The sequence below is a fragment of the Carassius carassius genome, chromosome 34 (genome assembly GCF_963082965.1).
Source record: "Carassius carassius chromosome 34, fCarCar2.1, whole genome shotgun sequence".
Taxonomy (NCBI): domain Eukaryota; kingdom Metazoa; phylum Chordata; class Actinopteri; order Cypriniformes; family Cyprinidae; genus Carassius; species Carassius carassius.
Window position 1 is genome coordinate 27,855,880 of NC_081788.1, and position 26,681 is coordinate 27,882,560.

The following is a 26,681-nucleotide window of genomic DNA, read 5'->3' on the forward strand; positions in this document are numbered from 1 at the left end:
AGCACAATGATTTTAGATCTTAGCAACTCTAGGAAGAGCAAATGAGCGTTTATTCTTTTACTCGCAGTGTAAAACATGCTGTAGTTTAGTTTGTGTAGTTGCATGCTGGAACTGGTTTCAGCTTCCAAAGCAGCTCAATGGATGTTTCTTTTCACAATCACATTGTCTTTGTTATGCCATTCAACAATGTGAGATGCTCCCTAAGCTAATTTTTCCTTTGTGCAGGAAATTGGTCACATTAATAAAGAACGATTAGCCATGCACAGAGAACCGGACCATGAAATACCAAATTATCTCACAAGAATGTGATTCCATTGTGTTCTTCATTTATGGGAGACAGGCGTAGAGGACCAGCCTACCCAGTAACCCACTGCAACCATAGAAACTCAGTGGGAGGAGTCTGTGGGCTTCCATTCACGTCATTGGCTGCTGGCAGATGTTCTGAGGTTGCATGCTGAAGTGGAGGGGTTGTTTCTAGATTTACATGTGTGTGCACAAGACTATAAGATAAATCTAATGCTAATTAATTATTTGTCAGCTTATTCCCATTATATTATAGTTTCCCCTATAATGTTTAAGTATGAAAATCTCTTAAAAAAAGAGAGAGAAAAAGAGAAATGCTTTTGCATTTTTAAAAGTGCCTCTTCTTTGATAAGGCCTGGCACATTTTAGCGACACTAAAATGTGAGTTGAGATTCCAAAATATATTTACACTGACGCTTAAGTCATAAGTAAAATGTAATAAAGGCACAATAAATGATATAATCTTCATCAGTAATATAAATAAATTGCATGAATTGTTCTAAATTAATATATTATATTGTTATATTGTTTCAGTAAAGTTTTCTGGAAACATCAGCCACTTAATAAAGAAAGAAAGAAAGAAAGAAAGAAAGAAAGAAAGAAAGAAAGAAAGAAAGAAAGAAAGAAAGAAAGAAAGAAAGAAAGAAAGAAAGAAGACTAGCTGCTTGCCTAATCATAATGAAAAACAATAAATCAACACAAAAGATTTCCTAAAAGCTGTGATTTTATTTAAGAGAGAGAAAAAAATTATTAAAGATAGATTAATAAATTAAAAAATAACTTTATTATTATTATTATTATTATTATTATTATTATTAAGGATAATCCAGGCCAGGAGTCATTTCTAAGTTTGCAGAAATGTTGAAATGTTGAAATTTGATTTTTAATTGAACTGAATGAAATAATAAAATATATCTGGTCTAATCATAATGAATAAAGCAGCAATATTAAAACTTGCCAAATTTTGTTTTACTTTATTTCTGATTTAATTAAAATGAATTATTTTAACAGCAAAAATATGTGTACGTTGTTATACAAATTGCATATTAGCCTATTCAAAAGACAGACCTAAAGAATACTATCAACAGTAATGTGTGTGTGTGTGTGTGTGTGTGTGTGTGTGTGTGTGTGTGTGTGTGTGTGTGTGTGTGTGTGTGTGTGTGTGTGTGGATCAGGGTGGGGTGTTGCGCATGCACGGTGGCTTTGGCCGTGTAAATCTCCATCAGTGTCCTGCCGCTGCGCCGGAGCGAGAGAGAGGAGCCCGTCACCTGAAACACAGGGCGAATTTCATCATCCACCTTTAGAATCTCTTCAGGGTTGTCTGGAAACCTTCCTCCATCGCGTCCGGTTTGTTTCGTGCCGACGGAGGCGGGTGTCATTGAGCCGCGGGGCGTCGCTTCTCCAAACGCGCATCGGGAACCATTACGATCTCCAGCCGTCAGCAGAGATGTCCGGATACCAGGGCAAGAAGAACATCCCTCGCATCACTGTGAGTATACAGATCAGGATGAAAGATGGGCTGAAAACTCGGGCGATTAAAGCGGGAAAGAATATGAGGAGATGAAATGACAGAATCCAGAGATTAATATGATGGTATTTCAATGCTGAAATGATCAAGTTACATTCAGTTTGGTTTGTAGTGGTCCAGTTATGTCAACACCATTCCATCAGATGTTGGATTACTGTCACCTCTGTTTCTGTGGATATGTGCTCAGTCACACTTTCAAATGTGTTCCTTTGTGGGTCACTTTATTTGTTAGTTTGTGAAAAGCTATCGAGCATGCTTGTATGCATTGTAATACAGGTATCAATTAAACAGTATATAATACATTATTCCAGGTCATAACCATAACCTGCCCACATTTTGACTTTAATTCTAATTTTGTTGTTAAAATGTGTCTTAGACTGCTGCTTGTTATGTTCTAAATGAATGGAGCATACTGGTGGTTTGCATGTACCGATGATGTGAATGATTTCAGTGCATTTTCTTTCATTTAAAAAAAACTGTATGGAGAGCTGTTAAACATGCATGCATTATTTTAAAATCCTAAGATTATACCGTAATGCATAGCTTTAAATAAAATATTTCATTTTATCTCCAGTGAATATGAAGCAATACCTCTTTGCAGTTCCTTGGAATTCTTTGTTTTGGTTTTGCATGCACTGGAAACATTCACTATAAGTGCGTTCATTTAAAACAACTTAATGGAAAGCTGTTAAACATGCATGCATGATTTTAGGAATATACCATAATGTAAAGGATGCCTTAAATAAAAAAGTCCTATCCATTTTTGCAAGATATATTACTCGAATATAAAGTAATGCATCATTTCATTTCTTTGGAAATCCTTATTCGCCCATCATAAGTAGGTCTTTTTATTTCATTTTATTTAATTAATAACACGCTTTTAAGTATGCATGTATTATCTTAAGATCCTAGGAATATACCATATGCATAGCCTCAAATAAAGACAAGATATGTAGCTTATCTCCAATGAATATGAAGCATTACATCATTGAAGTTCTTTGGAAATCATTGTAAATTGTGGTTTTGCATGCACTGAAATTTTTTATTGAAAAACTAGCTTGCGGAAAGCATGCATGCATCCTTTGGAATATATCATAGCCTCAAATAAAATGGGATCAAATCAAACCAAACATTATTCGCTATTCCAACAGAACCAGTTTCAGATTTAGTAGCAGAAATGTATTTTACTAGATACATTTCCAATGTATGATGGTTGTGCATGAATCGACAACATTCTCCTTCAAAAGTGTATTTCATTAATGTAAAAAGCAGCTTTAGTTTAGCTGCCAGTACAATGGCCTCTGCACCCACCCCCACTGTGAGCCAGAGCTGGTTTGATAGTCATGCTAAATGCAGAGAACCGTCTCCAGAGGAAATGAATGAAAAAGCTTCTTTTGGAAAGTAGGTCAGTGAATGTAAAGTGTATGTCATGTTATGTGGTGATACATGACTGTAATATGTCTTCAGTCCACCAGTGACCTTTATAGTCCAAAGACAGCATGCACTGCATCGATATTCAATGAGATTGTTTTAGAGGCAATGCTGATCAGTTAGCGGAGGCCTGTAGGGACGGGCAGGTCTGGGACAGGAGGGAGAAAGATGAAAACTCTGCCTTTGCCATTAGATTTTGCCTGTAGCTCTTGGATGTCAGCTAAGCTACAGCCATGTTAAGGGACGGTGATAAGACTGCCAGTGGGTGGCAAACATTGATACTGTTCTGCACACTCAAAGACTTAAAGGTATAGTTCACGTTATGTCATTATTGTAAACCTTTATGCTGTGGAACACAGGCGAGTGTTTGAATGTTTTGTATACAATGATATTTCTTTGTGACATTGTCTGTCAAGCACCAAAATGAACAAAAACCCACATTTAGTTGCGCAAATGTGGCGCCAGTTAAAATATGTGGAAATGAGATTGTATGGAAAAGAGCTGCATGAAGATTCTTAAAATTTAGTTCGGGTCCTTATAAAGAAACGCCTATGGGGAAAAGCATGTTAAATATTAGAAGAGTTATTTTTACAGATGGATGAAGTTAACATGAAATGGCATTTGCAACCTGCTGGACTTCCATGGCGTGATATCTTGTGAGTGAAGGAAGGCATTCAATAAGAAAAACATGTTGGAAAATATGAAAAACATATGTTTTTCATCATTTTTCTTCTTTAGAATAATGTGCACTAATGTATAACTTTATATATGAAATATTAGCTGGAACAATCACATATATAACATAAAAAAAAAATACGTAAAAAATAAGTTTGCATATTTTATTGTATGATATAGCAAGAATATGGAGCTCATACTCGAGGAGGAAATAACATGTACATTTTATTCAGAAGCCCAAACTGAGGTTAATATGCAATTTGGTGCAGATGCAGATATTTATATGAACAAAAAGTAAGATAATATTCTGATAACAGTGTAGCAGCAAATCATAACATTTTATAAATATCTGTTGTCACTCTATACCTACCTATAATGTCTTAATAAGATGATATTCGATAAATGCTTAGATAATTGATAGATGCTTAGGCAAGGGGATGGACAGGCATTTTTAGAAACTTTTAAACAGACAACAGAAGGCATGTTTGTGTACAAGAGGTTTTTCAGCAAAGTTTTGGTCATTTAGAGCCCTTAGGAGTTTGTGTATCAGATATGATACAATATGCTGTATAGTGTTAAGAAAGCACATAAGGTAAATTTTGATGCCATGCTGAAAATTTGACTTCTGTGTATTATTAAGTCTGTCTCTTTCGTTTTAGCATTGTCTGACAGTGTCACATCGCCACCACTCGTGACAAACATGGCCTGAGCACTCGATCCTTTCTTTCTGAAACACACACATACACCCCCATGGCCCACTTTCTATCCATGTTTTCTGCCGAAATCACATTCCAGCAGCCCAGACCATGTCCTGCTTCGCCTGACTTCATCGTCTGCAGCGTATCGAATGTCTGAGAGGTTCGCTAGTTTTATGTTATTCTCTCATGATCTCATTATTTTGACAAAAATGCATTCGTTCATTCCTTTGACCCCTGTGTGATTAGTGATCGCAATGAGATGTGTGTCACTAACCCATTATGATAGATGCAGCTCAGTTCTCAGTTATTATTAATTTATGTTTTGGCTTCTCTCATGCACTGCAAATAAATGATTTTCTTAAAGTATTTTTTCTTAAAATTAGATGTTGTAACCGCATTGACAGATATTTTTCTTGATTTTAGCAAAAAACTAACAGAATTTTGATACATCTTTCAGAAAACAAGACTTCATCTTAAGAAGCCATTTTGAATTTCAATTAAATGTATCTTGATTCTAAGTAAGAAAAAAAAATTTTTTCAGTGTAAACATTCTCAGATCAAAGTACATTTGAGAAGCAAATTTTTTTTTATTAAATTTTCAAAATTAAGCTAGCTTATTTAATAAAAATAAACTTAAATCAAAAGGCAGCCAAGATTATTTTTCTTACTCTGCTGACAGATATTTTTCTTTAAGCATAAAAAAAAAATTAAAAATTAATTAAAATCAGTATCTTAAGCCATTTTGCTTCTCAAGTAAATGTATCTTGATTTAAGAATGTTTAGATATTTGTACTAGAAAACTAAAAAACTGAGAAAAATATTTTTTTGTAGTGTATATATTCCTTACAAAAAGTCAATTGCTGGCATGGAGTAATTTGGGTCATTTGGACTTTCAGGAATTTAATGAGGCATGTTTGAGTTTATATTGAGACCTTTGATTCATTGCAGAGATCTTGTTTAGTCAAGTCTGAGATGTTAAGGGTATCTCTTCTGAAAACCCAAGAACGAATGTGAGATTTATTTATTTATTTATTTATTTTTTAGAAACAAGAAATTTAAACAGTTTGCTCTCCATTTAATCTCATAGAAATCAAGAAAAGAGCACCTTCTTGATATTTTATTTTGAATGACTAAAATAATGTGGCATTTTATCACCTGTAAGTGTTGCACTGACGTGTGCTTCAGAAGTGTGGTTAGAAAAAACACTGAGGCAAATTACAGAGTAATAGCATGTAATGCTACATCTTCCTGAGAACGATGTCAATCAGAAAGACTTAACATTTCCAGCAAGTGCAGTTGAGCTCATGTTCGGGAATACAGAAACTCAGACCTCTGAGAACTAGTCCTACTGTTATACTGAAAAACAATTGATGTAGAAACCATTTTCATTCAGATATTGCTAGTAAATTTTACAAATAATTACAAAAATCTAATAATCATTATGCACTCTATTCCGAGTCTTCTGAAGCCATACAATAGCTTAATGTGAGGAACATATGAGCATTTAAGGCCTTACATTAAAGTTCACGTAAATACTTTTTTCCATTGCGGCTGTCAGTCATTCTCCATTCTGCATTCAAACCAGCATTCAGCGTTTATTGTTGTTTCTAAATCATGTTACTGGCTACCAAAACATGGGAGTAGAAAGGACTATGACTTTTACTGCAAAGCATTGCATGCTGTGACTCCGTGTTGCTTCAAGAGCATCATTTTGTGCACCTGAATTAATGTTATATATGCATTCATGCATTTATGCTATTCATGTGAAGATTTGAGATACAAAACCTGGTCAGGCACAGAAACACTTCCACTACTGCTAGACGTGATTGTACCTTCAAGAATTTAAGCGTGTTTGACCCACTTACTGGAGCACAGATCTCTTAGTTCTCAGTGCACATGACTTTTGGAAAGGTGATTTTTCTTGTGCATGCAAGATGGGAGTGCATTCTGTCCAAGGGCCATTATAACAATCAATTGGACTATAGCTTGAGTTAGTGTGTATGTCTTTAGGATAAAAGCATGCATCAGATTTGCTGTAAGTAGGTCACAGGGATTTGTTCTGGTATGGATGGTCTCTTATTAGCAGCTCTTCACGCTCCTTGACGTGCACACTACATGTGCAGCTGAGGAAAAAGTCAATTATTAAGTGCTGCATTTGTCTCTTTAATCTAAACAGAGCCACACTAGGTGCTCTTAGCTGTTGGAAATACATTTAACCATAAAAAAAAGCTTTCGTTCAACATTTCAAGAACAAACACTGTAAAGCTTGATCTAGAGGAGGGACTTTTTGCTGTTGCGTAATGACTCATTAAACACCTACACAGGCTTTACAATGGATTAAAGGAATATTCCAGGTTCACTACAAGTTCAGCTCTACAACATACTGGTGATTACTATAGAAAGATATTTAAACTGTTTTGCAGTTTGAATAATACAGTGAGAGTAAGCGGTGCCAGCAACCAGAGTATTTATATATTCAAATACTGTATGAAGCTCTTATTTTTTGTTAAAGCACTGACATTTACTCTTACATACATAACATGTATTATTTGAGCTTTTGAATCCGTCTAAATCTATGGTTTTGGTGGGACTGTTCTGCCAGATGGGTGTCAGAATATTTAGTTTTCTGGTTGTTTTTTGTCCTCAAACAACATGAATGTGAACATCGGCAAGTTTGTGTTCCTCTGTGGACTCAAAACATCAGGCTGGCAAACTACCAGCTCAAACAACAAAGTTACGTTACTTTCCTTTTTGATATTCTTGTGCAGATCTCATGCAAAAATGAATTTATCAGGATTATGTTTCACTTCATCTTGACAAAGAAATTTTAAAGTTAGCAAGGTATATCACACCAGTCTTATGCGAACTAGAGGCCATTTTTCATATTGCATTTGCCTTATGATAAATGTGATTTTTTTTTTTTTAGAGATGTTGAAATATTTTGAGTTATAGTTGAAGGCATTGTATATATGTTGTCCTGTCATGATAATTGCATGATCTGATTCTTTTCCAACCCATATGAAAGTGAGAGAAGTGAAAGTCATGACTTCTGCCAAGTATGGTGACCCATACTCGGAATTAGTGCTCTGCATTTAACCCATCCAAGTGCACACACACAGAGCAGAGTAGGGAACACACACACACACACACACACAGTGAACTCACACTTGGAGCAGTGGGCAGCTTTTTTTTATTTTGGGGAAAATTGTGGCCTAGTGGTTCGAGAGTTTGACTTCTAACCCTAAGGTTGTGGGTTTGAGTCTCGGGCCAGCAATACCACGACTGAGGTGCCACCAAACCCCCAGCTGCTCTCTGGGCATCGCAACATAAATTGCTTCCCACTGCTCCGAGTGTGTGTTCACAGTGTGTGTGTGTTCACTGCTGTGTGTGTGTGTGTGTGTGTGTGTGTGTGTGTGTGTGTGTGTGTGTGTGTGTGTGTGTGTGTGTGTGTGTGTGTGTGTGTGTGTGTGCACTTTGGATGGGTTAAATGCAGAGCACGAATTCTGAGCAAGTCAGAACTCTAAGTAGAGCAGTCTCAGTACTATGATACGGTCTAAATGACTGGAAATCCTCACATATACCATTTTTCTCTAAGAAGGAATATAATTGTGTGGTTACCACCTTTTCTAGTATCTTGGACAGAAAAGGGAGATTCGAGATTGGTCTATATTTAACTAGTTCTTTGGGGTCAAGTTGTGGTTTTTTGATGAGAGGCTTAATAACAGCCAGTTTGAAGGTTTTGGGGACATATCCCAATGACAATGAGGAATTAATAATAGTAATTAATTAATTAATAATTCTTCCATACTTGGAACAAGAAGTAGAATTTACAATTTTGGCTATATGAAGTTTGCACAAAACTAAATAATGATCTGAGATATCACCACTTGGCTACATAATTTCAACACTATCAACATCAATTCCATGTGACAGTATTAAATCTAGAGTATGATTTCGACAATGAGTAGGTCCTGAAACGTGTTGTCTAACCCCAATAGAGTTCAGAATGTCTATAAATGCTGATCCCAGTGCATCTTTTTCATTATCAACATGGATATTAAAATCACCAACTATTAAAACTTTATCTGTAGCCAGAACTAACTCGGATATAAAATCACCAAACTCTTTAATAAAGTCTGTATGGTGCCCTGGTGAAAAAAAATTGTTTTACAAGTTTTACTTTTCATATTTGCACATATAATTATGCACATGTTTCCTTATGCCAATAATGTACTCAGTTACTTTCAAAATTGTGCCACAAATACAGTCAATAGAGCTTAAATAGCTATTATTTGTGTGGTCGAAATTCACAACCAATTTATATTCTCAACTAAATGTCTGTTTGTACCAAAATTATCTACTTTACTAATTGAAAGCAAATAACTTCATATTTCACCTAATTAAAGCTTTGATTCTTTCTAGGAAAGCTGCAGAGTTTAGAGCCACTCGTGATATGTTATATTTTGGACACAGTGCTTATCCAGATCAGATTCGGGGTCATAATGAAGGCCGATTAGCATCCAGGACTGTAACTATCCATTTGATAAGATTTGAGATATTGTCTGCTTACTTTAATCCTCAAATTGGTCAGTATTTGTGAAATTGCATTATATTAAAGAACTGCTGAGTAAGCCAATAGCTCAGCAGTAAAGCTGATGTAAAGGTCTGTTGTTATGAGTCTTCAGAATATGCCAGCGCTTGTCTGGACTCAGCATTAGTAATCAAACAACCAACAATAATACAGAGCACATGTCCATCACAGATGAATAAAAAGAGTTCATCTTGATCTCTGACACTGATCTCAAGCTCAGTCTAAACATCACAAATAACCCACATGATCGCTTAAGCTCGAGAGCCACAGTCCTTCACTATGACTAAGACAGTTAAGATTGTTTGGATGTTTGAGAGCTATTTTCAGCTGACAGCATGAGTGAGCATCGGCTGTGATGATGATGATGATGATGATGAATGTGGTCTGGAGCTGCAGTGTGTTTCATAGTAAAGCAATGAACAGAGATGAAGATGAATGGGCCCTGATTTCTGTTTCGATTTTTAAGTCATTCTTTCCTAAGCCATACAGAATGTACTCCTTTAGGGGTTTAAATTGATACAGATTATGTTAGCTAGTGGTTGGTTAAAACTTAGTTCAGTTGCCTGGGGGATCTTTTTAATGTGTGTTCATGAGGTTTTAGTCAATTTACTTAGTAATTTAGTAATTTACTCTCTTTTTCACACATACAGTACAGACCAAAAGTTTGGACACACCTTCTCATTCAAAGAGTTTTCTTTATTTTCATGACTATGAAAATTGTAGATTCACACTGAAGGCATCAAAACTATGAATTAACACATGTGGAATTATATATGGAATTATATACATAACAAAAAAATAACAAATTTTTTTACAAAAAAGTTTGAAGCCAACAAAAACAAAAATTTTACAAAATCTTTTAACAAAAAAGTGTGAAACAACTGAAAATATGTCATATTGTAGGTTCTTCAAAGTAGCCACCTTTTGCTTTGATTACTGCTTTGCACACTCTTGGCATTCTCTTGATGAGCTTCAAGAGGTAGTCACCTGAAATGGTCTTCCAACAGTCTTGAAGGCGTTCCCCGAGAGATGCTTAGCACTTGTTGGCCCTTTTGCCTTCTGTCTGCGGTCCAGCTCACCCCTAAACCATCTCGATTGGGTTCAGGTCCGGTGACTGTGGAGGCCAGGTCATCTGGCGCAGCACCCCATCACTCTCCTTCTTGGTCAAATAGCCCTTGATGCCTTCAGTGTGACTCTACAATTTTCATAGTCATGAAAATAAAGAAAACTCTTTGAATGAGAAGGTGTGTCCAAACTTTTTTGGTCTGTACTGTATATATATATATATATATATATATATATATATATATATATATATACAGTAAAGTCTTAGGCCACTAGTATTTTCAGCAACAAAAAATGGTTTTAAGTCAGTTATTTCTATTTTTTGCTGTAGTGTGTAAGTAATGAATATTAGTTTACATTTCCAAACATTATTTTTTCCCCATTAATTGTAATAACCCAGTGAGATTTTTGTTTGCACAAGGAGTCTGACAGCAGAGATCTGATCTGATCATCATCCCGTCCGTCTGAAATAACATGAAGAAACAGAACAAACTGAGACAGACTCCGCTATCACGACAGTGTTATGACATCAGATACTTTTTTACCGCAGTAAGGTGAAACTGAATGTGCACCATATTTCTGTGCAGTTCTGTGCACTGCGTGTCTGAACAGGAGGGACGCATGTGGGCTGCAGTCGATGGCGGCGTCCTGAAATGATGTTTGGGCTTATGATGGCATGTCAGAATTGATTTAGTACGATAAGAATCACTGTTTCTCTAATGTGCCTCAGTGATCTTTATGCTTCAGCTCTGATTGAACTTGATGTCCAGTGCTTGCCGGTCATGTTTTAGTGTGCTGTGTGGTTTATAACAGGATTCTGACCGTGCAGTTTGTCCCCAGTCTACAGCTGCATCTCATTTACAGTTTCCTACAGTGGCCTTGGCATGCCTAGACATTTATCCAATCAAATCAAATCACTTTGTTTTTCAGCATTGCTCATGTCAACACTTATTACAAGGTTTTTGGAACACTTTATTTTCATTGTATTTTTCTGCATACAATGAAATTGTAGGACCACTGCTGATTTTGGTGTCATAATTGCATTTAAATGCAAAAATGACTCACTTACTGATCTAACTTACTAATATTTCAGATGAATAACAATTATTTATATTAATATATGGATACATGTACATTTTTAACAACATTTTAAACAATTCTATATATATTTATTTTCTTTTTTTTTTTTGAACGCTTAGAAAATTAATTTTGTGTGTAGAGAATAAGATGTAGCTTTAAAAAGTGAAATGTTACTATGAAATATCCACATGCATTTTTTTTTCATATTGTACAAGTGTTTCTGTGCTTAAACTGATAGCTTGTGATACCTATCGAGTTAGTCAAACTACTGTATAAATGGATGTATTCAGGCACTGGGAATAAATGCATTTTTGTTTAACTCTCTTGTCTCTCTCTCTCTCTCTCTCTCTCTCTCTCTCACACACACACACACACACACACACAGAGTGACCGACTTCTAATTAAAGGAGCAAAGATAGTGAATGATGATCAGTCTTTTCATGCCGATATCTATATGGAGGATGGAGTCATCAAGCAAGTGTTTTTTTTTTATTATTTGATGTCATTATTTTTCTATGTTGTCTTATTTTTATAAGTAACCACCGACAGTAGAGATGACCTTTGTGAAACTTTTTTGTCTGTCTCCAGGCAAATTGGTGAAAACCTCATAGTTCCTGGTGGCGTGAAGACCATCGACGCCCACGGCAGGATGCTGATACCCGGTGGCATCGACGTTCACACACGCTTCCAGATGCCTGACCGAGGAATGATAGCAGCTGATGACTTCTACCAGGGCACACGAGCTGCTCTCGCTGGTGGCACCACTATGATCAGTATGTCTAAATCCTGGTCAATTTATTTTCTATCTATCTATCTATCTATCTATCTATCTATCTATCTATCTATCTATCTATCTATCTATCTATCTATCTATCTATCTAATCATATATAAGCTATTTAAAGTTATCAGAATATTAACATTATGAATTACAATTTCATGATTTTTGTATAGTTAACAGGATTCATTTCTATGATTTTTCGGCAGTAATTTGCTTCTAAATAAAAAATTGTACATGATGTTTAATGCATCCAGTTCCTTTGGAAAGAGAACAAAATGGTTCACATCAAATATGTTTTTGGTGATAGTCAAATTGAAAAGCATAAAACAATGTTATTGGAACTCAAAATGAAAACTGAAAATACAAAAATTCAAAGTTTTCATAAATACTGTAATTGTATATGAATATAATACTAAAATGATACTGACCCCAAGACGTTCTCTGTGATAGTTTAGCTTAAAAACTGCAAGACAAATGACGTGTTTACCCTGGACCACAAAACCAGTCTTGAGGTCTATTTTTAGCAATAGCCAAAAAAAAATCATTGTATGGGTCAAAATTATCCATTTTTCTTTTATGTCAAAAATCTTTAGGATATTATGTAAAGATCATTTTCCATGAAGGTATTTTGTAAATTTCCTACCATAACTTAATCAAAACTTCATTTTTGATTTGTAATATGCATTGCCAAGAGCTCATTTGGACAACTTTTTTTGCATCCTCAGATTCCAGATTTTATAATAGTTGTATGTTGGCTTATTTAGATGATGTATAAATCTCAATTTCCAAAAATTGACACGTAAGACTGGTTTTGTGGTCCAGGGTCAGATATATATTGAAATATCTTCAATGCAAGTATTTAGCTTCACTAAACAGTGATTTGTATGTGTGTGTTTTCAGTGGATCATGTGGTCCTAGAGCCGGGCGTCAGTCTGATCGCTGCCTTTAACCAGTGGAGGGAGTGGGCCGACCACAAGTCCTGCTGCGATTACGCTCTTCATGTGGACATCACAGAGTGGCACAAGGGCATGCAGGACGAGCTCGAGGCGCTGGTCAAAGATCACGGTATGTTCTTCTGGAGTTTACACACTTTTGCATGTGTGCAACAAAAATGAAAGCTTAGGTTAGATCAGTTGATCTGTGCATTTGTGGTAATATTAATTGACAGAAGATCATTTTAACTTCTTTGACAGATTTTCCTTTGAAAAATACACGTATCAACATTATGTGTTAACATGAGATTTGAGTGATAATAAATGCTCATGTGAAAAATCTAAATAATGCAGTTACATCAGTGATTATTAACTACTTTATCCACCTATAACAGTGTTCTCATGTGAAAAGGGATCATTTAGGCAGTTGAATTTAAAAACATTTCATGAAAGTCTTTTTGTACATTACATTCGTCTTTGAGAATAAATATAGGAAACAAATATAATGAATAATTTAGAATAGACAAAGAGTAAAATAGTTTAGATAAAATAAATCTAAATAAATGATAAATAAAATATATATTTATGTAAAAAAGTTTATTAAACTATAACATAACCTAATATTATATTTTCATATAAACATTACATGAAAATCATAAAATAATGAATTTTTACAACAAAAAATAGTTAATTTGTTATCAAATAAAATAAATAATATATAAAAAATAACTATTTTCACATGAAAATTAATGATTTAAACAATTTATGTCTTAAATTGCACACATTCTCAAAGGATCTATAAATATACTATGAATAACTCAGAATAAGCAAAAAGAAAAACAAGTAAAATGTCAAATGCAGTGCAATACTGAACTGTGTCGGGATATAACATCACAATGCAGCAGTGTTCATTTTGACAGCAAATTTTGATTTAGTTATAGTCTTTTGACTAAAATGCCATTTAGTTTTAGTCATATTTTAGTCATCTGAATTGTTTTAGTTTTAGTCAACTAAATGTACAGTAGATTAAGTCAACTAAAATGGAATGGGTTTAGTTACAGTGCAATACATTTATGAAGCAATCTTTCTAAACTCATTATATATTCCTGGAGAAATCATCTGTTAACACTATCAAATTAACACTGCAGTGCAGCAGTTATATCAATGAAGTTTATACACCTAGAACAGTATTCCCACATGAAAGTGATGGTTTTGGCACTTTATGGTTCAAAATACACACATTTTCAAGAAAAGAATAATCACATGCGCTTTTAAAAGCATTATATTTCTGCTTTTAAGCTCTCAGAGTCCATAACCCCTTTACTTCAGCCTTGCTTGTTCCAGCAGCTCCTGCTGTCTATATGCACGTCCATGTCTGATGTTTTGCATCCTGTTTTTAATTTTTTCTCCCAGGTGTTAACTCTTTCTTGGTCTACTTGGCCTACAAAGACATTTTCCAGCTAAATGACTCCCAGGTATGGATGATTTCTCATACATATTCTTTTAATTATCCTGATAAAGATGGATTGGATACTAAATCAGCAGAGATTTTTGTGTTTTTGGTATGTTGAGAGAGCAGTCCTGATGAGTTCTCCATGATTTGAACGTGCATGGCTGATGTTCACCGGGGAACAGTGCTGTTCGCTCTGATGTTCACCACATTTCCTGTTGCTTTAGATCCAGAACAGATGATAAAACAAACTGCACTGCATAAACACAGAAAACACACCCAGTGCTGTTCCTCTTGTCTGTTGTAGATGTATGAGGTGTTCAGTGTGATCAGGGACCTGGGAGCCATCGCCCAGGTGCACGCAGAGAACGGGGACATCATTGCTGAGGTGAACTTTGTTTGTTTTTAGGTTTTTTTTTATGAATTTCATATTAATCTAAAAAAATTAAAAATTATATCTAATATAAATAATCATTAGAATAAATAGGAAATTAATAAAAATTCTTAAGTATATAAATAAATATAAATAACTGATGTTAGGATTTTATGTGTGTTTGTGTGTATATATATTTATATTTATATATATATATATATATATATATATATATATATATATATATATATATATATATATATATAATGTTTGTGTGTGTGTGTGTGTTTGTGTGTGTATGTGTGTTTGTGTGTGTGTATGAATACTATTACAAGTTAAATCATTTTTCAGTTTATATATATATTTTATAGTTAATGTTGATATATTTCATTTTAGATTTAATAATTATTTCTATCATTTATTAAATTTTTCAGAAATCATTCTAATATGCTAAAAATATTATATTGCATTTTTTTACATTATTTATTTATTTTTTGTTTATTTCCTTCATTTTTGAAACAGTAAATGAAGGCTTGGTGAACACGAGATATCTTTTAAAAACATGAAAAAAAATTATTTATACACACACACACACACACACACACACACACACACACACACACATATATATATATATATATATATATATATATATATATATATATATATATAATGCAAGTGACAAAAAAGTATAAATAACAAAGTATTTGTTGTTTTGCTTTTATACTGATTTAAATGTAAAATCATAAAAAAAAAGTCGAAGTAAAGTAGAGAATAAATGTAGAGTAAAATGTCTCCATTACAGTTATTATAATCTGGGGTCAAATGTGCTTAATTGTCATCACAGTAATTTTTCAATGCAAAAAAAACTCTTAAAAATTGAAACTATAAACCTCTTTTGCTCTCTTTTGTTTATAGGAGCAGAAAAGGATTCTGGGTTTGGGTATCACTGGTCCAGAGGGACATGTCCTGAGCCACCCAGAGGAGGTAAAACGCTTTACATGCACATCAAACTACGCCAAACTGACCATCACAACACATTCACACTGCAAAATTACAGCTGTGCATCACATGGAAGGGCTTTTAGCACATCATCGGCCTTCCAAGTACATCGAGACTCAAGAACGCTTCCAAAATAACCTACAAAACACATGTATGGTTTATTTCCCTTTAGGGATCAAGGGATTTCAGACTTTCCACTTTCCCACTGTTTTTGCTGCCAGACTCATTGATCATTGGTATTGCAGGCACATCAGCCTTCCAGAAACCTTTAGCCGCACAAAAAGTGCAGTCAGCGTTCAGGAGGTGCTGAGAGGCACTTTACAGCGGCTGCGTCTGTAATTTCAGCTGAAGGTCAGTGAGTGTCGGCCGTTGTTTTATAGGTGGAGGCCGAGGCCGTCAACCGGGCTGTGACCGTCGCCAATCAGATCAACTGCCCGCTCTACATCACCAAACTGATGAGCAAGAGCGCTGCTGATGTCATCGCACAGGCCAGGAAAAAAGGTACATCAGATGTTTGACATCCCACTAAATCACCCAGAGAGGCTTGGAGAATGGCCCATGGGTTTTATTCTCAAATTGTCAACACACTCCTACTGTAACTCGAGGACATGTGATACTGACTACACTGAAAAAAAGTTTTTACATAATATTTCGTCTTGATTTCTACAAATATCTAAACATTAATAAATCAAATTATATTTACTAGAGAAGCAAAATGACTTAAGATATAATATATGTGTGATATATAATATATATCTGGGGGGAAAAAAAGCTAAATGAATTGAGTTTATGCTTAAAACAAGAGAAAATATCTGTCGGTAGGTTAAAAAAAATAATCTTGTTTTCACTTTTAATTAAGTTTCTTAATAGATTTTTTTTAAAACAAGACTTTATCTTCATAATTTTTTTTGTCTAGTAACTGTATCTTGATTTAATGTATTTTTAAATCTAAAATGTAATGGAAAACAAGACAAAAATACTACATGAACGTAACAAAATCCTTTTTGCAGTGAAATTACTATTATGGAAATGGTGTGTTATTAAGCTAGGCTAACACTTAGCGTGGGTAAAGCTATAGGACTTGTCAAGGGAAATGCATTTTGATCAATACTGAAAAATGATTTAAAATTAACTATTTTACCACAAATTTGTGTTTGATCTGTTTTTTTCTGCTTATTGGCACAAAAAGCGTAAGCTGAGCACTATGATAACGTCACCCTGCTTAAAAAAAACAGAGGTGCTAACAGTGTCCTCTACAAATACCATTACAAGAGTGATTTACATTTTCCCATGATTTTTATATATATTGCATAAGTTGCAATTGATTGAAATGCGTGTATTGAAATATTTAACATTCTACCATAGATAAAACTGCTGGATTATGAGTTTTGTGAGGGAGGAACCTTTGAGTGCCTTTATGAAATCATACTGTTTATGATTACTACTAGTGGTTTTTTAAGTTGAAATTGTGTATAATGCATAAGAGTGACTGTAAATTATGTATTTTAGGTATGGGATGTTGAGTTTTGATATGGGCTTGTTTTAGGTTATTTTTGATTGCGAAGCGTGTTTTGGGCCATATTCCATTAGGACGTAGTGGTTTGAACATGTCACCAATAGAATTACCAGCAGAGACTCACGGGAAACCATTACAGTTTCCATTAAAACCAATACAATCCCCATTGTAACCAATACAAAGTCCATGAGGGTGGGTATTGTTTTTTTTGTTTTGTTTTATTTAGCAGGGACTCTGTTGGTGTTTTTATCACTCTGCCTTATAAAAAGTCCGGTAAAAATGTCTAAATATGCTTAAAACAAGATTAATTTACTCGTTTTTATACATTGTACTTAAAAAATATGTGTACGTATATTTAGTCTTTTTACACTAATTGACATTTTCTTCATTGTATTCAAGATTTTATCTCTTTTTTTTTTTTTTTTAGTTCAGTGGGCTGGTTTTAAAGGCGTCTTGATCACATCTTAACCTATTTGGTTTTAGAAGATGTTATACAGCTAAATGAAGTAGCTCTCAAATCTAGTCTTGAAACAGCTCTTAAAACCGGTCTAGTGACTCTGACCCAGTGTCTGTTTCTCCACAGGTACCGTGGTGTACGGGGAACCTATCACAGCCAGTTTGGGGACAGATGGCACTCACTACTGGAGCAAGAACTGGGCCAAAGCTGCAGCCTACATCACATCTCCACCCCTCAGCCCCGACCCCACCACCCCGGACTATCTCAACTCCCTGCTGGCCTGGTGTGTGTCCGCAGCTGCTCTAGCAGTGCATTATGGGATATAGAGTACTGGGGCTATTTGGACTACAGTGAGTGTGTGCAGAGAAGGGTTTAGCTTTCAAACACTTACTGTATGTCATCTGTTACACTGATTGAAAAGGGAAGACTAGTTATGGGTGATCACTAGTGGGCGCCATTACACAAAAAAAAGAGCTTTTCTCTCTACTTATTCTAATGATAAACTAAGATACTCTACAAATGACAATTAAAGAATTCCCTTAATGAGTTGAAATTATACAAACACATACTGTGGAAGAAATTCTTGGGGTTATTATAGTTCAGTAAAACTTAAATCTTAACAAAGAAAATTGTTTCTTGAAATAAATGTTAACTGATGAGATAGATTAATAAAAAAATATATAGTTATGAAAATGACAAACACAGACACACACACACACAAGTCAGAATGACTAAAATTAAGATGAAAGAAATTTTAAAACAAATTCAAAGTATTGATACAATATAAATATTATCTTAATGATACTAAAATAACACCATGGTAAAATGATGGTATCCAATGGTAATACCATGGTGTTTTTTTAATAAACAAATATAATAAGATGCATATGAAAGAAAAGGAAAATCGTAACTTGTAAATGATCACATTTTCTTTTTTTAATATTCTTGATCAACTCTCTTTAATTTAAAATATTTAAGTGGTGTTCATTTATTTTTTAAGTATACATATTTAATTTAGTCTCAGTGATAAAATTGCATGTAAAATAATTTAAACAAATAATTAGCTGTATGTATTTTTAATCAACTTTTTGCCTTTTCAAATTCATTTTAAATGTTTATGTGGTATTACAAATACATTTTTAAAAGTATAAATATTTAATTTAGTCTCACAATTCATATGCAGCCATAAAATGCCATGTATAATAATTATCAAATAATAGCTAAATATGTTTAGATGTAGTTTAGAGAGTTTAGATGGAGTAGTCACACTACTTTCCAAAAGCATTTTGTCAGCTATCAATATACTGTGTTACTGAATGATTGGTATATGCTACACATGCTTTTCATGTTTGTTTGTTTGTTTGTTTGTTTTTAAGAATACTATGGTATTTACACTGCCAAAAAACACACGAAAAACACATTATATTGCTTCTGTATGTGCAAAAGCAATACTGTTTGTAAGTGTTTGGTGTTGTTTCCTGTGCAGTGGTGATCTGCAGGTGACTGGCAGTGCTCACTGCACCTTCAACACTTCCCAGAGGGCCGTGGGCAAAGATAACTTCACCCTCATCCCAGAGGGAACTAACGGTACTGAGGAGAGAATGTCCATCATCTGGGACAAGTGTGTGGTGAGAGATCATTCATCTGCTTTATCTGTCTATTAATATTATTACAGATCCAGATTAAATGAGACGTGAGGAGTTTATGCATTTCTTATTTTTTATGAACTGGTTTATTTGTATTGTTATATAAATAGTATTATTTATTTTCTTATAAATAGTACATTATATTATAATAAATGTATAAAAAAAATATATTTAGATTTTATAAATAATTATTTTAATTTTATATATATATATATATATATATAGTTAATTAATCAAACAATTAATATAATTTATCACTAATAATATAAATATATTTTCAATGATTTATTATTATTACTTCAATTAAAATTAAATTATTATTCAAATAAAAAAGATAATAGTACATGTTGTTATTATTATAACTGCAAAATACTTTTTCATTGTATTTTTTGAAGTAATCTGTTTTAGGGCTGTAGAAAATTTTTATTTTGATGAACGATAAATCTATAAATTTTTTTTTTACATTGAATCTATTTATTATTTTCTGATATGTCCATTAATCCTTAGCAATAACCTTAGATAACCTTCCAATAAATAATAACCATACTTCATTGACAACATTTCATTGAACCATTTTCACCTAAAATACTCACTTTACAAATAAAAAAATCCCAACATTTTAAAAATAAAATGCCAAGAAATAAAGGCATCTGTTTCATAAGCTATACCAAATACCGTATCATTCACTTTTACTGAATCATTGCCTGAAAAAGTTCTGACGCTGTCCTTAAGATGAATGTTCTGCTTCACAGGTGACAGGTAAGATGGATGAAAACCAGTTTGTGGCCGTGACGAGCACCAACGCTGCCAAGATCTTTAACCTGTACCCACGGAAGGGCCGCATCGCTGTGGGCTCTGATGCCGACCTGGTGCTCTGGGACCCCGACGCCACCAAAATCATCTCTGCTAAGAGCCACCACCTGGTGAGAAGAGTTTAATCATGTAATCGTGTTTGCTAGCTGAGAAGGAAGCTCTGGGGTCTGAATGTTAGATTAGGGCCTCACAGGCTGTATGTGCATCTGGATGCACTTTAACTGGACCATGATGTGGGTGGGTTAAACCATTAGGTCTGGACCAGCTCTGACTCCCATCATCCTCTGCTCTGAGCTGTTTCGGTATTCTGCTGACTCACTCGCTCTGTCTGCTCCTGTTTGTCAGTAAGGCTGATGCTGCGATCTGTGCTGAATGAATTAGACCGGAATGAGACACAGATGCGGTCAATATAGAAAGAGTCAATTATCTGAGGGCTGTGAACTCTGGGATATGTTAATGTACATTACCATTCAACAGTCAGAGAAATTAGTACTTTTATTCAGTAAGTATGCATAAAAAGACAATTTTACCAAAATACCTCTATTTCAAACAAATGCTATTCTTTTGAGTTTTTTATTCATTAAAAAAATCCACAATAAATAGTATCACAGTTTCCACAAAAAATATGAAGAGTTTTCAACATTGATAATAATCAGAAATGTTCCTTGAGCAGCAAAACAGAATGATTTCTGAAGATCATGTGACACCGAAGACTGGGTAATGATGCTGAAAATACAACTGTGCTAAAAAAAAAAATTTAATTTTTTTTTTTTTTAATTTACTAAAAAAAAAATTTTATGGTAAGTGGTTGCATTCAATTTATTTTAGCTACATTTAAATAAATTTGATTTGAAGTGAAGCTTCTCAAACTAAATTATTTTTAGTAAATTCAATGAATCATTTTTTTCAGTAAATGCAGCCTTGGTGAGCATGAAAGACTTCTTTCAAAACATTAAAAAATCTTACCGACCCCAAACCTTGGATCAGTAGTGAATCGGGTTATTTATTTTTCTTAATGTTTTAGGTTTTTTACTATTTAATTACTCTGTGCTACAGATTGTTTTGAAAGTATAGAGCAGTGATCCTCAAATCTGGCCTACGAGATCCACTTTCCTGCAGAGTTTAGCTCAAACCCTAATCAAACACACCTGAGCATGCTAATCAATATCTTCAGGATCATTAGAAAATCACAGGTATGTGAGTATGATCAGAGGTTGGAGCTAAACTCTGCAGTGCATTGGCCCTCCATGATATAGAGCCTCAAATGCTCAGCTATAGACAGACTTTAAAGCAGTGTACTGGTTAAAGATGAGAGCTCTTGCCTCATTCTGTCCTTCTCAGGCAGTGGAGTACAACATCTTTGAGGGGATCGAGGTGCGTGGAGCTCCTCTGGTGGTGATCAGCCAGGGCAAGATCGTCCTGGAGGACGGGAACCTCCACACCACTGAGGGCTCTGGACGCTACATCAGCCGTAAACCCTTCCCAGACTACGTCTACAAGAGGATAAAGGCCCGAAGCAGGGTATATGCACATACATAGATGCATATACTGTACACACAAAAGACTCGCAGTTTAAATAGTCATAAATGATTAGAAATTTGTCAAATGATGGCATCTTTCATCGCAGCTTGCTGAGCTGTGTGGAGTCCCGCGAGGTCTGTATGACGGCCCGGTGTGTGAGGTCACTGTGACACCTAAGGTCATGACCCCTGTCACCTCCGGAAAGACTTCTCCAGTAAAACACGTTCCTCAACCGGTTCGCAACCTGCATCAGTCTGGATTCAGTCTATCTGGTGCGTATACAACTAAATATCCTATTCTTATTTGTGAAACAAACATATATCATTTGCTACTAATGAACTTTTCAGAATGGCACATTGCCATTCTATTTTGGCATTATGCAATATATATATAATATATATATACTAGGGTTTTAATGGTACACAAAAATGATAGTTTTGAAGTCATGGTTCAGTACGTTTTTGGTATAGCAGTGGGGATAAACTATAAAACTGCTTTTTTTTTGTTTTCTTTTTTTATTAACAAATTGTGACTCTGTCTTAAATGAAATCCAGTTAAAATTAAACATTTCTTAAGGAGCTTATTGCGATTATTGGGGGAGGCACAAATGCAATTGAAACTGCATAGACAAAAAAAAAGGATCTTGGGATTTATTCGATTAAATTAAGATATTTAAAACTAAGAGTTCTATAAATGAAATTCTGCATGTGCAGTGGTTAAAAAACACTGTATTTGTTCAGTACACTTGTGTACCCAACTGAAAACCATATTTATGCAGTATTAACTTAATTAGTACTCGCATAAAATATGTACAAATCTCGGTTATGTGTTTGTTGACCCATATTATCGCGAAGTTGGACATATAAGTACGTCCATTGGCCACCTTTTTTCCTCATGGCTACAGTATACTCACATGTTACGATATGTACTATACAGCAAATCTCAACTGCTTGATTGTTTGATTGATTGATCAGTTTTTTATTCTTGCATACTTTTTCACGTAATACTTTTATAATATATAGAGCATAAGCCCACTCTGTTTTTGCCAACTGTTTTATTTTCATTTGCTTTCATCATTTCACAGGGGCTCAAATTGACGACAACATTCCTCGTCGTACCACTCAGCGCATTGTTGCGCCCCCAGGTGGCAGGGCCAATATTACCAGCCTGGGATAAAATAATTTACTCATTACAGAGATAAAAGGATGGTATGGGATGGGGGTTAAAGAAACTTGGGCTTTTCCTCCGGGATCCGTCCAGACGTCTGGACTACGTCCCAACAAGCACACCTCTACTTCCTCCTACACTTCTGTCCATTCATCCACCCCTAACACCCATCCTTTTAACTCTAGCATCCTGTTTTTGGGTGCAACTTTCTTAGATGAATAAGTTTCAGGATGACTTGGCATTGGTACTGTAATATCAGATATGTTGTGCTATTTCACTTGACTACGTTCAGCACAGAATACTGCTAATTCTTCAGTATGTATACCGCGCATAGTGAGGGGTTTCAGTATGCATAGAACGACCTACTACATGCAAAATGTGCATTATGCAACAGAGCATACTGTACTGTGTACTGTATCACAAAATACAATGCAACCTTTCATTTCTCATGTGAGGAATGAACTGGAAATAATGTATTTTTCTTATTTGTTATTTGGTCAGAATTTTTAAATTAGGATTTTTTTTTTTTTTACATGCAATTGGATTAAAACGCTAAATTACTGTATTTATTAATGCCTTGATAAATGTGACTTAAACATGCAATGCATGCTTTAAAAAAACAAACCCTGTTGTTTCTGGCCAAGTGGTCCTGAAACTTATTCGGCTAACCAAGTAAATTGCGGTCCAAGGACAGGAACTACCCAGCTAACAAAAATATGTTCTAAGAACGTTTTGTGAATGTTTGCATTTAGTTATTGTTCTCTGAATATTAAAAATGGACCGTTTAAAAATAAAAAGAACACAAACATTTTGTTAATGTTTCGGGTGTAAACGAGCGAGTTTAAAGTAACGGTTAAAAAAATGTTAGACAAATGTGGAACTGAAATGTTTTAGAAAAACGTTCCAGGAATTATGTATAAATAAAGTTTTTTGGGTTAAGGATTAAGAACATTATTAAAGACCACTTTGAATGAATGCTTTGTTCGAGACAAGAAACTTGCCAGAACGTTCTGATTACGTTGTGTTAGCTAGGTAGTATGATCCAACATTTTAATGTTATTATTTGTTTGCATTCTGGATAGAACAGCACACAACTTCTGCCTGTATGGTTTCGTGTTTAACGTGCTGTCTCCATGTCGGTTTGTTGTTTTTTCCTTGTAGGAAGAGTTGATGAGTTATTTATTGTTTAGGATTCAAACCACATTTACATTTTACATTTTGCAAAAAGTGTCAACTCTTCCACAAATGCCTGATTTGTTACAAGTTTTTAGAATGTTGTTTTATATTGAACTTGATAGTTGGATTATTTTTTTTATTTGTATTTTTTTTCTATGCATGTTATGATTTCGGTTTCAGGTCAGTGTTTCAACGCTTCCTGAAAGTCCCTCACATTTGTCTTCCTCACATTTTTGCACTCTGTTATTTTCTCTCAGTATTATTTAACTGCCTTTTTGGAGATGTTTAAAGCAAAAAAATAAATAAATTTAACTGGTGTTTTTGACCGTGGTGCGCAGTCCTGTAGGGTTTTGATGTGATTTGAATTCACTCATTTTTTTCTATAAATTTCAAACTGTCCATTCCTACTTTGTCCCACAGTTTTCATGCAGGGGGTCTCACCAGAAACAATACAATACAGTTGAGAAAATAAAGGAAAACTCTCTGTGTGCACAGCAGATCGAGAGGGAGGTGCTCTTTTCTAAATTATTCTTATTCTAAATTAAACTTTAGGTCACAATGTTTTTCTTGCGTTGCAGTTCTGCTTTGTTTTTATAAATTGCCTTGCCTGCCTCGTCACCAAGTGATATAGATCTTGATTCATGTCTGTGAGTGTTGTTATGACAAGCTGAACGTTTCTCATGGAAGATATGTACACAATTCATCATTCTTAATGTCTTTGATTGTTGCAATAAAATACAGTTGTGAACAAAAGCCAGTACAGCTTGTTCAATGTCAAAACACATTACTCACAAACCCATCTGTTTTATGTATTTGCCCTTTTTTTTAATGATGTCCTGTGGTAATCCGATGCTATTGTGATATATAGTGATCCCATCAGTATTTAGACACTTTTAATTTATAGTTTGCCCAAAAATAAAATGGTCCCCACTGACTCTTATGTATGTATGCATGCATGTGTAACATCCAACTTTTTCCAAGGAGCACCATCATGATGGATTCTAACTTTAGTTTGGATGCTCTCATGTTCCAGTCTCCATAGAAATCCATGTTAAAATGGAGCAAAACGGTTGAAGTGATTAATTAAACTGACATTTTTTGAATAACTTAATATAAACACATGCGAAGGGTTAAGCTGTAAACACCAGAGACCGGAAATCTTAAGTTTTTCCATTTTGAGGCAGACAAGTTTTCCATGTTCAGGAAAAAGGTGGATAGTATGGGGGGGGGGGGGGGGGTGCTTCGGAGGTCAATGGGGACTAGCAACTGTTTGATTACCTACATTCTTCAAAATATCTTCTTTTATGTTCAAAAAAAGAAAGAAACTCAAACAGGTTTGGAACAACTTGAGTAAATTTTTGGGGTGAAGTATCCCTTTAAATCACACTTGTCTGAATGCCATTGAATTAGATCCAGTGGGATGTTGACTTCATTTTTGCTTAATGTCTTTGACAAAGCTGGTGATTTGGTGATTTTAGTTACCTTATGTAAGCCTAGTTCATTACATTACCTAAATATTTTCCTCTGATGAAAAGTAAATGAATTCAAAATAATTTAGATGATTTCCTTTTTTTATACACACACCAACAAAAATTTGTAGTACTAAATGTATTTTTTAAGTATAAGACAATAATTAACAATACAAGCCTACTGCTTTTACTAAATCCAAGCCACCTTTCACACACACATAAACCATGGCTGCAGTCAAGGGAATCCCAAGTCATTTTAATAGCTGAACTGTTTGCAATTTATGTGAAAAATTGTAAAGATATCAGGCCTTTTAGTGTTTTAGGGAATCCGCTATTAATAAGTCAACTAGCAGATGATACCACCCTGTTTCTTGGTGAAGAAGAGGAGATTCCACGTGCCGTTAATCTGGTGTCTCATTGGTTTCTCAATAGCTTCTTGTCTGCAATTGACACTTCATAATCACACTGGATCTCAATCGTTTAATATTTCATTAAAAAAAGGTAAATTGTTATTACTTAAGACTCTAAAATTAGAGAAAAAAATATTTGGTTGATAATATGAAACAAAAAGTACAAACATTTTAATTAGATGGTTACAAAGAGATATCTGTATATTTGGCAGAATTCTCATACCGAAATCCGAAGTACTTTCCAGGTTGATTTAACCAGCATTTTCTTTGAGTATCTGATAGGTGGACACATGACATTTATCAAACTCAGTATACATTTATTTGGAAAAACAAGCAGCATTATATAAGAAAGTCAGATGTAGTGAAGTGAGTCATCGAGGGAGGGTTGAACATAATTGATTTCGATGATATGAATGGTACCCTTAAGCAGAGGTGGCTCCAAGACTTCCTTATAGCAATAAACATTCTGTTCGGTTTAGCTTCTCTTCTAAAATCAAAAAAATTAGCCATCAAACTTAAACAAAAACACAACTTTTCCCCACATAGTTGTTCTTTGAGTAATAATCGTGTATCCTTATTAAAAGGAAATTTGCTGTTTT

General features: G+C 34.5%; 1 protein-coding gene across 2 annotated transcripts; it reads left to right on the top strand.

The window, feature by feature from the left end:
• The first annotated feature begins 1,498 nt into the window (after positions 1-1,498).
• On the top strand, positions 1,499-24,956 carry LOC132114941 (dihydropyrimidinase-related protein 2-like). 2 transcript variants are annotated; one of them, XR_009425381.1, is made up of 15 exons: positions 1,499-1,792; positions 11,757-11,845; positions 11,960-12,144; positions 13,051-13,215; positions 14,496-14,557; positions 14,840-14,920; positions 15,824-15,892; positions 16,288-16,408; positions 18,007-18,163; positions 19,367-19,508; positions 20,279-20,449; positions 21,681-21,860; positions 21,967-22,132; positions 22,945-24,662; positions 24,782-24,956. XR_009425381.1 is itself a non-coding variant. In XM_059523335.1 (14 exons), exons 1-14 carry the CDS (start codon positions 1,751-1,753, stop codon positions 23,034-23,036), a joined length of 1,722 nt encoding a protein of 573 aa, XP_059379318.1. In that variant the 5' UTR covers positions 1,499-1,750; the 3' UTR covers positions 23,037-24,956. The 2 variants fall into 2 exon arrangements, 1 of the variants encoding a protein (XP_059379318.1); XM_059523335.1 differs by having other exon boundaries at positions 22,945-24,956.
• The last annotated feature ends 1,725 nt before the right edge of the window (positions 24,957-26,681 follow it).

Bases quoted from the DNA above. Each gene is read 5' to 3' on its own strand.
- LOC132114941 (XM_059523335.1), top strand. From the start codon at position 1,751: ATGTCCGGATACCAGGGCAAGAAGAACATCCCTCGCATCACT. The intron at 13,216-14,495 runs GTATGTTCTTCT...TTTTTCTCCCAG, and splicing joins GGCGCTGGTCAAAGATCACG to GTGTTAACTCTTTCTTGGTC. The intron at 14,558-14,839 runs GTATGGATGATT...TGTCTGTTGTAG, and splicing joins TCCAGCTAAATGACTCCCAG to ATGTATGAGGTGTTCAGTGT.